The sequence below is a fragment of the Ursus maritimus genome, unplaced genomic scaffold (assembly GCF_017311325.1).
Source record: "Ursus maritimus isolate PB19 unplaced genomic scaffold, ASM1731132v1 scaffold_2, whole genome shotgun sequence".
Taxonomy (NCBI): domain Eukaryota; kingdom Metazoa; phylum Chordata; class Mammalia; order Carnivora; family Ursidae; genus Ursus; species Ursus maritimus.
The window spans coordinates 42,755,234-42,766,680 of NW_024424452.1; the positions used below are offsets into that span (position 1 = coordinate 42,755,234).

At 49.4% G+C, this 11,447-nt stretch overlaps 1 protein-coding gene across 5 annotated transcripts; it reads left to right on the plus strand.

Annotated features, from left to right (window-relative positions):
* The first annotated feature begins 602 nt into the window (after window positions 1–602).
* On the plus strand, window positions 603–6,330 carry LOC103672078 (T-cell surface glycoprotein CD1c-like). Of its 5 annotated transcripts, none has more exons than XM_040635882.1 (7): window positions 606–723; window positions 936–1,085; window positions 1,557–1,823; window positions 2,499–2,777; window positions 2,991–3,269; window positions 3,617–3,707; window positions 5,778–6,330. In XM_040635882.1, coding segments are annotated over exons 2-7 (978 nt in total). In that variant the 5' UTR covers window positions 606–723; window positions 936–1,024; the 3' UTR covers window positions 5,779–6,330. The 5 variants fall into 5 exon arrangements, with proteins under 5 accessions (XP_040491817.1, XP_040491818.1, XP_040491816.1 ...); XM_008700744.2 differs by lacking the exon at window positions 5,778–6,330 and adding an exon at window positions 3,852–5,372 and having other exon boundaries at window positions 607–723; XM_008700742.2 differs by lacking the exon at window positions 5,778–6,330 and adding an exon at window positions 3,852–5,372 and having other exon boundaries at window positions 616–723; window positions 933–1,085.
* Window positions 6,331–11,447: the final 5,117 nt, after the last annotated feature.

Here is an 11,447-nt window from a genome sequence, read left to right on the forward strand (position 1 = left end):
CAGCCTCCCCTTGCAGGTGTCTCCCGGAAAAGCCGCACCTCCGATCCCCCCCCCAGTCCCTCGCTGGACACATTGTCCAGCACATCCTCAGGCTGAAAAGCGCAGCCCCCTCCCAAGACTTCAAATAAGGATCACTGCAGGGGCCAGGTGGTCGGAACGCCCCCCTGGAGAATGTTGTTCTTGTGTCCGGGATGCTAGACCCTGAAACGGCGGGTATCACGACGCATTTCAAGTCTCGGTTTAAATACACTTGTCCATCTCTGTATTTTCACATGCCTACTAAGCTACTTGGTACCAAGCATGTGTTGAGGGACTTTCTGGTGAGTGAATATGCAAATTAAACTCAAGAGGAGGGCCTATGCTTTATAGTTTTGGTGGTCCTGCACACTCTGGGGCGGCCACACTTTCATCTCTAAGGACAGTGGCGACCCGGCTGTGGTTTACACAGGTGCTTGGGGAGACAGCAGCAGACCTGCGCACGCACGTTCTCCCATTTAGAGGGGAGCCAGCAACGATCAGGGAAGGAGATCAGCGGAGGGACACGGGGTGAGATGGGAAAGAGGGGGTTTTGAAGATACTGAAAAGGGGAAGAGGAGGATGGAGTGTCCAGACAAGAGGCAGGAGGGGACACTGAAGCAGAGCTGGTGGAGAAACTGGAACTCTGATCTGTTAGAACAAGCAGGGCTTGGCGACACTGTGTGGTTTCTATTTGTTGTTGTAAAGGTGAGACTCGAGTCCCTGGGAGGTGCAGAGACCATCCAGTGTCACGCACAACTTCGAGGAGGGCATCAGGCAGAGGGGAGGCTGAGGACAAGGAGAGCAGCTGGAAGCCAGGCAGGAGGAAAGTCTTGGTCGGAGCTCATGGGGAAATGAGAGCACGAGTAGGAGGCTGGAGGTTGGGGGAGCAGCAAACCGGCTTTTGTTTCAATTAGCAGTTGGTGGAAAGCACGGCTTGTTGGTGGAAGAAGGAAGTCAGAACAGAAACACTGAGGGGCAGATTTGCTGAGAAACGTCTGCAAGTGACATGCTGTGTCTGGAGCTTGTCCTGCTGGGTGCTCTTCTCCTGGGGGGTGACAGCGCCGAAGGTAAGAGCTCTGCCGGCTGCCCAGTCCCTGATCCGGGTGGGGTGTTCGCTCCTTTCCCAACACAGACCACAATTCTCGGGTCATCAGACTGCTCACGCCCTGAGGGTTCCTGTCTCTAGGTACGGTTTACTCTTTGAAAGGATGGGGTGAGTATGGGGCCCCAGATGAGGGAAATGCCATCATTAACCTAGTCATAACTTGTCTCTCTCCCTCCCTCCTTCTCTCAATTCCCCTCCCTCAGTCCCTCTCTCTCCCTCTTTCTCTCTCCCTCTCTCTCTCCCTCCCTCTCTCTCTTCCTCTCTCTCTTTCTCTCCCTCCATCCTTCTCTCTCTGTCTCTCCCTCTCTCTCTTCCTCCCTCCTTCTCTCTTTCTCTCGTCTCTCTTGTAACTGGTTCACTTTCCATCTCCTCCTTCCTGCTTACCTCTGTTTCCCTTAAACTACCTGACCCTGTACCCCTCCACTACCCACAGCCCCCCAGGAACACATCCTGTTCCACATCATCCAGATCTCATCCTTTGCCAACCAATCCTGGACACAGCATCAGGGCTCAGGCTGGCTGGGTGACGTGCAGACTCATGGCTGGGAGAGTGAGTCTGGCACCATCATTTTCCTGCACACCTGGTCTAAGGGCAACTTCAGCGACGAGGAACTGATAGATCTGGAATTGCTGTTCCGGGTCTACTTCATTGGATTAACTCGGGAGACTCAAGAATATGCCAGTCAACTGCACTTTGGATGTAAGTTCAGTCCACTACATTAAGGGAAGCCCTCAGAAGGTTCTTCTGTTTCTGGGAAACATCCTCATGCCCTTCTGGACCACTGCCCGTGGTTCCTGTCCCACCATAAAAATCTTCATGCATAAACTTCTTGGGGGTCATTCCAGATGTTGACTCCTCAAGATTTCCTACACCCTTGCTTCTTCTGACTCTTTTTCTCTTGTGCATTTCTATCTTTCCCCAGTGGTCTCCCTTCTATGGTAAAACACGGAGACACACAACTGTCCCCCCTCAGTTAAACTATGGTCTCTTCCTCCATTCAGTATCTTCCAAGGTCTATGTCCACAACCCAACAACCATTATGGCCCATGTCATGTGCCCTGGAGAGCTGTATTTGCGGTTCCTTCATAGGGGTTCCTGGGCCCCTGCCCTCACCCTCCAACCTGCAGCTCACCTATCATTTCCCTGACTTCTTCAAGTCAAATTCTTGGTTCTTGGCACATATCACATATCCCTTACAGCCTCTTCCCCATTCCATCAATTCTCTTCCTTATTCCTGATCAAACACATCTTTGGCTTACTCCTACACCCCTATAAAGTCTTCTTGTTCCACTTTTTAATAAAGTTCTTCTATCGTTTTTCTCATTCCCCCCCCCCCCCCCCACAAATCTGTTTCTCCTTCTTCCTTCTTCCTAGATCCTTTTGAAGTACAGGTGAGAGCTGGCTGTGAGCTACATTCTAGTGACATTGCAGAAAGCTTCCTACAGGCAGCTTATGAAGGGTCACATTTCCTGAGTTTCCAAAACATGTCATGGGTGCCAGCTCCAGAGGGTGACAGCAGAGCCCAGAGTGTGTGTGATCTCATGAACCAATACGAAGGCATCAAGGAAACAGTCCACAGGCTCCTCACAAGCACCTGCCCCCGGTTTGCCTTGGGTCTCTTCGATGCAGCGAGGGTGGATTACGAGAGGCAAGGTTCGTACAGCCCCTTCTTCTAAGATACTTCCATACATGTCTTGCCCCGTCCCACCATCTCTTTCAAAGTTGGGACAAAGAGGAATTCAAGAGGGATAGGGTTTCTGAGGACACGTTTCCTAAAGCAAGGTAATACGTGCATGCTGATGTGGTTAAAGACCCCTGAGCTGTGTGTGAGAGTCCCCATCTGAATACCTCTTATGCCTTCTGCAGTGAGGCCACAGGCCTGGCTGTCCACTGGCCCCAGTCCCGGTCCCGGCCGTCTGCTGCTGGTGTGCCACGTCTCTGGCTTCTACCCCAAGCCCATGGGGGTGATGTGGATGCGGGGTGAGCAGGAGCAGCGGGGCACCCAGCGAGGCGACGTCCTGCCCCATGCTGATGGCACGTGGTATCTCCGAGTGACCCTGGATGTGGAGGCTAAGAAGGCGGCTGGCCTGTCGTGCCGAGTGAGACACAGAAGTCTAGGAGGCCAGGACATCATTCTCTACTGGGGTGAGTAAGATAGGCATCTGTAGGTGTGAGAAGGTGGTTCTCGAGCAGAGAGGTTAGGGAAGAGAAGGTTTCCATGATGCCAGAATGAGGTGAACACAATATCAGGAAGGAATGAGTACAAGTGATTTCAACAATGTAGGGGTGGAACGCGAGGGGCGCTCAGATGTAAGAGGCTTAGGGAGAGATGGGGTGCCCTTCCCTGAGCAGGTGTGAGAACACAGTGACAAGGCTGGTCGAAGATAGCACTCATCCCCAATGCGTATGTTGACATGGGGGGACATCAGTGGACAGAGTAGAACTGGCGGTGGGTAGAAAATGACATCAGTATGTCTCTCCAATACCCACAGGACACCACCTTTCCGTGTACTTGATCCTGTTGGCCGTGACCGTGCCCCTACTTCTTCTGATAGTCCTTGCATTGTGGTTTAAGAAGCGCTGGTGGGTTCTTTGTGTTTCTTCCTCTCTTCCCAGTATCTTATCTCACACTCCAATTTACCTCTCTTAGCTTCTGTCTCCTGACACTCCTCTCAGCCTTACTTGCCACCTCCGACGCACCCAGTATTTCCCATTTCTCTTCCACAGCTCCTATGAGGACATCCCATGAGCTGCCTCACCACGCCTTCCCCAGTGGCCCAGGAGCTAGGACCACAGAGTGACGATACCATTCTTTCTGCCTTCCATTTATTTTTTTTTTCTCCTGTTCCCGCTTTATAATCACTTGTTCGCACAGACTAGCTTAGTTCTGTAAGTCTGTATGGAATGCCTTCCTAGTAATGTCTGTCTGTTCAATAGTCCTCCACGTTTGAAGCCCATTCTGATTCCCCTGCTGCGGGGTGTTCCCCAATCCGTAGGTGGGAAGCCCTTCAGCTCGGCTGCACGTGCACCTCACTCTACCCTGCGCAGTCCCTTGGGTCTTTCTTCCCTTTCCAGTGTGCAAGCTCCGTTGAGACAATGGTCCTGACGAAGGTGCGTTTCCTGCGTGTAATTCATGCTCAGTGAAAGTCAAACCCAAACAAACCATATCCACGTTGGGTTCACTGTCATGTTGATAGGCTTTCTTCGCGGTGCTCATCCCTGACATGGTTGTAGTACTTGAAGGGTTGACGTTTCCCTTCTTGTTCCAGTGTTTCTTCCTTGGCCCGGAGATCCCGCATTCCTTTAACTCCCTCACTTCCTCCCTAATTCTGAAGGAAAAATGCAGCTTTGCTCCTCGCCATACTTACTTTAGAAATACAATGAGCTGACGCTCTCTAACTTATTCTAAACACGAAGAGAGAAACAGCACGCAGGCCACGTCTGCGGGGCAGGGGGCAGACGTGTCACTGAATGGTTAACAAAAAGGAACGAGAGAGCTGGTCCCCAGGATTAGGATGGGATCTAGGCAAGGCATGTATATGGAAAACAGCCCCCCAAAGGGTGGCGCTGTCTCAGACACCCGTCTGGACTTTGTTTCCTTTAAGTTTCATTCACTAATTCAAGTAATACTTGTCAAGCATTGAACACAAGACAGACATACACACTTGTAAACTGGTGGGCGAGGAAATAGTCAGGGCCGTACCCACCGGCCTGGAGGTGCGATGTCTACTTCTTCAGTCTGTCTATGTCCTTTGTACTGGGTACAATATTTTGTTTCTTTTTAGGAATTTGGAATCAACTTTATAGACAGATCATTTAGTTACAATAAAACGCATCTGTTTTAAGTGTGCAGTTCCATTCATTTTGACAAATGAATACACCTGTGTGAGCAAAACCACAATGAAGATACAGCAGATCCCATTACCCAGATTCCCCTGTCCCCACGTGCAGCTAAACCACCAACCGGGCATCCGTGCAACTACCGGGGTGCTTACTGATATGATTAAGCTTAGATTTGTCTTTTCTATATTTGTATTAAAAGGACATAATCTGTATGTACTCTTTGTATCTAGGTATTTTTTTCCCACCTAGCATACGGTTGTTAAGTCATTCCACATTCCTTGTTAATGCTCAATTGAGTCCATGTATGAATATACCACTTTTTTTTTTATTCATCCATTCCTTGATGGTTATTTGTTTTGTTTCTAGTTAGAGGCTCTTCGAATAAAGTTGCTTTGTTGTTTCGTCCCCTGCCTGGACTAATTCTGCGGATTTTGCCTGCCCTGCAGTTTGCCCTACTCACTTTGTTTTTTTACCGAGGAGACAACTGGTATAAAACATATTAGTTCCAGGTCTACAACGTAAATCTTGGGTCTTTGTCTCCCACCCTCCCCTCTTCTCTTTCTTCCTCTTTCCCACCTTCCTCCGAGTCACTCCCACCTCTACTTCCTAGACGGGATGCTGCCCAGTTCATGAATGATTCGATGAAGCCAATTACATCTTCAAATTCACTTGGTTGAAATTTGTGTTTTCACAACACCTTAAATGGGCAAGGCTTACACCTTTGGTCGAGGGGACGAGTGTGGATTGGCGCGCACGTTTACCGTTCACGCAGCTTACAAATCTGCCCTGCCTCCTGGTTTGTCTGTGCAGAGCTTCACGTCTGGCCAAGGATGAGCAGGTAACTGTGGGGCGCTGTGCTCTCTGCTTAGTATGCGCACCATCTGCCACACCTCTGGGAGTACGCGAGAGCTCGAGGTCCACCATGGCTAGCTCATCTCCCTGACGTCTGTGACACGTTGGTGGCTCTAGTCTTTGCCCCAAGTGGAATTGACCTTTGATTTCGGCCACCGGCTGCTGTCGCTTCCTACAAAGTCCCTGGACATAGGCCCTCTCTGTGGAGCTCCGAACTGGGTCTACCCTTCTGGTGACAGCAAGACTGCGGGTCCTCAGCCTCTGGAGTCCCGGCGCCAGGGGTGGGGCGGGACCAGCCTTGTGTTCGGTCGCCCCGTGGCTCTTGCTGTGAGGTTAAGGCAGCTTTTGAACAAAGTACTTCTCAATCTGTTGCACGCCTTCGGTCATTTTCCAGAATTCTGAAATGGTTTATTCAGAAAATTATGTCCAGGGGCGCCTGGGTGGCGCAGTTATTAAGTGCCTGCCTTCAGCTCGGGGCAGGATCCTGGATCAAGCCCCGCATCAGGCTCCTCCACTGGGAGCCTGCTTCTTCCTCTCCCACTCCCCCTGCTTGTGTTCCCTCTCTCGCTGGCTGTCTCTATCTCTGTCAAATAAATAAATAAAATCTTTAAAAAAAAAAGAAAGAAAATTATGTCCAGTATTATCACTGGTATTTAGGGAAAGAATGTGCTGAACCCCTTACGCAGCCGTTTTGGGGTGTCCTGTTCCATGAAGACACTTTGTATCATTATAAATCAAACAAACAAGAGCTTCAGTTCCCGATCATTGAAAGCAAAACCCAACAATACCCGTAACCACTTGATCAAGTTGGGGACAAACCGTTTGTCAGGAGCTATTTCCAGCGACTTTAAAGCATAACAATTTACTTATCTCCAGGGGATATACCCTAGGGTCAGAAAACAATACTTACATTGTTTAAGGTAATCATATTGCTCATGACAGTGCTGGTGTTGTTCTAAGCCTGTCTTGCGTGTATGGTCTAGTGGAATATAGGGTAGAGTATGGGATGAGTGAATACGTAATTATATTCATTCATCAGTAACTGCAATTCGTTTGCAGTATTCGTTTTTCCTATGTATCAATCTTTTAATGTATAGACATTAAAAATGACAAGCCAGAGAACAGTTTTACATTGACCTAGCGGAGATCATCCGTTACGTATAGCCATGTTAGCAAACCCCATGGCCGGACACAAAATCAGGGCAGGTCCTGCTCGACCCTAACCTCAGACTGAGCTGTCCTACCCCTTTCAGGTAAAATCAGTGCACTGAGTGAGCCAAGCCAAGCTTCTCAGGCCTCCGCTTTGCCTCTTCCTTCTGAGCCAAGAGGAGAGAGCACCAAAGGTCGTGTTATCACCCTGAAGGAGATGGTGAGAGCAGCCCTGGGCGCTTCCTTTACTCCTCGGGGCTCGGTGGCCACAGAATGACTTTAAGAGGCCCCTGTGCATAGAAGTGATTGGCTCCCAGTGCAGGTATTTTGGTCTGAACTGTGAGGTTTACGGCACACACAGAATGGGTGAGTGGTAGGGAACGGCCAGAGAACATTTCAGAGAAATAAAGCAGGAGCTGCCGCCCCAAACATCGTGAAGCAGGGAGTGGCTCAAGCCGAGGTCTTGGCAAAAATAGAATCTGTGTGCTGAGGGCCCCCTTCCCATGAAAGCCAAAGGCCCTAGAATAGAAGGCTGGAGAGCCTTTTGTTAATTCCCTGGGTTAAAATGACAGTTAAGCTCATTTTGGGAAAAAGAGAAACACTAACCACCCCTCCAAGCTTTAGTGGCCAACAGGATTCTGGGCTCTGAAGAGTCACAAACACCTATTTTCCCCCAGGATTAGATGCAGTGGCGGCTGCAGGACAGATGTGTTATGGTGGGAAATCCGGGGGCGCCGATGTGAGCGGGGCTCCATGTGAGCGCTAATGGCAGGAGCAGGGCCCAGCGTCGCAGCCCCCACATGGGACAGTCAGGCACAGGACCAGGGTGGGGTGCTGGGGGCGGGTGGTTCTGTGTTCCACGGACAGCAGTATGAAGGGACAGTAAAAAGGTAAGGTAACTCCCAGTGTTTGGAAACATCTCCTCCAGACTGTTAATAAAATCTTAAGAGCTTCAGAGCCTGGGAGGATTGAGAAATTCTAAAGAACTAAGCCAAACAAACAGAAAGAGAAGGTGGAAAGTGTCAAAGACGCGAGAGCTCTTTGTGGCTGTCGCCTGCCCGCCCTGTCCCCAAGTGCACCTTGGCGCTCCCGCAGACTGGGAAGGCGGGGCAGAGACATCCAGACTGCGTCAAGGCCAAGAGGTGCTGCTGGTCCTTCCTGACGCCGCGGACAGCCTGACAAGGTGTGACGATGGTGCCACGGTTTCCGGGGGTCACGCTGCGTTGTCAAGAATTCTACACGAGCGCCCACACCCACATGAGCGCCCAATCTGTGCCCGTGAACCGAAAGCCAGTCTGGGCTGTGCTGACCCTGTGACCCTCCTCAATAAAGACATGGTCTCCAACACGTAAAGGAAAGAGCGAAGCGCCTTCGCTGAATTTCTGGAATGGGGGCCTTATGACACGCTGGCTTTTCCCCACACAATGAGGTCCAGCCCTTCCACCTGCCAGGCCCCCCGGGATGATACTCGCTCATCACAGTGGTCTCACTGGTCTGTCTTCCACACACGCTGAGGGGCAACTGTGCCCCCAGATGCTGGCCCCTGGGCTCAGACTTGCCGTGGAGCCACTTGCCCAGCCCCACTGCCACCGACTCCCCTCTGCAGCTTTGTCAAAGTCGGCCAGGTGCTCCGTCTATCTGGGATTCTCCATGATATTTATTCTTTAAAAAACAAGGTTGGCGACTTAAAAAGCCCAGGAACCCAGACTAAGCTGGGTCTCAGTGAGTGGCTTCTGTATCGTATTTTCCCACTAGGAGGGACCAGAGAGTGTGGGGAAAGGACTGATGTCTAGTTTGGGGCAGGGAGTTTCTGCCGAGTCTGGAACAGCTCTGATGGAGGGCTAGTGAGGAAGGGGCGTTGCAAATTCAGACGCAGGCCGACCTAGAAAGGGGCCCAAGCCTCAGATGGGGCAACGTGAGCCTCAGCAGGAACAATGGCTAGGATAGAGTCAAGCATTTCAAACACGAAGACGTTCGCGCATTTGCAGCAGGAAAAGGAATTCATTGGTCACCTGGGAAGCTATACAGACAATTCGTTCTCTCGAAGACTGGTAAATAAATGGAAAAATCAAGTACTTATTCTGTCTTTGGGTATTTCAGGGTAACGAGATAGTTATTTTAGGAGAATATATCTTTTTAGAAATATTTTGACTAATAAAGAAGGTAGAATACCTTTGTGTATCCCTTGAAGAAATACCAGATTCAGGCCAGTTGGTGTCCAGGTGTGTTCCGGTGTCCCTGGGAGCTCCTGACACCTTTCCAGGGGCTCCCAGAGTTCGAGACTGTTCTTGTAACAATACTACAATGTATTAGTTTTTACTTCTAATACAGTAACTGTCTAAAATTCCAGCCCTCTCGTGTGGCTGAGGGAAGGTAAAGTGGTGCAGCTGCTGAGGAAAATGGTTTGGCAGTTCCTCAAAAAGTTAACCATAGAATTAACCATTTGACCCAGACTTTTCACCTCTAGGTATATCCCCGCGACAACTGAAAACAGGTGTTCAGACAAATATGTGCACCCAGGAACTCACAATAGTGAATAGTGAGTAGGAAGAATCAACCCAAATATCCGTCGGCAGATAAATGACGAGACAAAATGTGGTAGATACATACAGTGGAACATCATTCAGCCATAACAAAGGAAAGAAAAAGTGACACAACGCGGAACCTCAGAACATGGCGCCCCTTGAAAGAACCAGACCCGAAAGAGCTCATGTTAGGTGACTCCAGCTATGACGGGCTCGGAATAGGTCAGTCCGTGGAAACATAAGGAAGATTATCAGTGCATAGGGGATTGGCATGGGGGAGGGATGCAGGTGGCTGACCGCATAAGAGATATGGGATATTCTTTTGGGGCGATAGAGATTTTTTGGAAGTTGTTAGAGCTCGTGGTCACACAACATTATAATGTACTAAATGCCACCACATTGAACACTATATTTATTTATTTTTTAAAGATTTTGTTTATTTGACACAGAGACACAGTGAGAGAGGGAATGTAAGCAGGGGGAGTGGGAGAAGGAGAAGCAGGCTTCCCGCGGAGCAGAGAGCCCAATGTGGGGCTCAATCCCAGGACCCCAGGATCATGACCTGAGCCGAAGGCAGACGCTTCAAGACTGAGCCACCCAGGTGCCCCATGAACACTTTAAAATAGTTAATTTTATATTGTGTTTCACCTCGTTAAGAAAACAAATAAGCAATTAGATAGTCACACTACAATGTGAAACTTCAGAGTCTAAGTATAAGATGTTCCACTTTAGAAAAGAATGAAGGAAACATGGAAAATCTTTGGAGAGAAAAAAATTGCCTACAAAGTAATAACAAATAGAATAATAGAGGGGCGCCTGGGTGGCTCAGTCGTTAAGCGTCTGCCTTCGGCTCAGGGCGTGATCCCAGTGTTGTGGGATCGAGCCCCACATCAGGCTCCTCCTCTGGGATCCTGCTTCTTCCTCTCCCACTCCCTCTGCTTGTGTTCCCTTTCTCGCTGGCTGTCTCTCTCTGTCAAATAAATAAATAAAATCTTTAAAAGAAAAAGAATAATAGAAGTTTTCTCTTCAACAGTAGATGCGAGAAAATAAGAAGCTAGAATCTGACACTTGAATTTGAAATTCAGACATACCCGGAGCTCTGCCTGCTATAAGGATTGTATGGACCCCGCCATATACACTCCTAATAGACAGACTACAGCAGAAAGCAAAGTAAACCTACAGGAACAAAGTCATGTAAAAAAAAAAAATCAAACCCCCAAAACATACGGTTTGGTTTGAAGACCAATAAGGTAAAAATGCAGTGGGTTTTCCAATCAGTCTGTCTCAGAAGTTTCAACCTGTCTGTGTCCCAGGACCTGGGATGTGGGGTCACTGTCACTGGAAACACTCCCTTATAGCTCAAATTTGAGGTTCTTTCTGACTCGTAAGAATGTGTGGGTCCTGGGCTAAGTTAAGCCAGTCAAGGTTCCTGAGCTTAAAAGGGAGTCTGTGAACTGACTTCCAAGGTTGGGATAGGGTGGGATGGGAGATGGGAATCTGGATGGTGAGGCGGTAGTGCAGAGCTGCTCCAAGTACACACAGTAGGTGCTCAATTAGTACTCGTTGGATAAATGAATGCGTCCATAATAAATAAACAGGTCAAGATACACTTGTCGTTTTTGGATCTGTTGTTAACTTTTATTCTTTGATTAAAATCACAGAATTTGAAAGAAAGCAATACAATGGGCTGCTCGTTGGCGCGATCTCCTCCATCCAGCTTAGGGCCTGCAAGGTGCTGGGACCGCGGCTCGGGCTGCAGGACGCGCACAGCGCGGGCCTCAGGCAGCTGCTGGATGCCAGCTCACCGGGCCGCTGCCTGCACTTTGGTGGAGGGGCCCCTGCTGGCCCCAGGTCTGCAGGAATCTCACGTTTGGCTCCAAGATGTTTATCTTCTTTGCTTTGGGGTAGAATTTGAGGATCTTGGAGGAATCAGAGGTAAATTTTCACCTGTTAA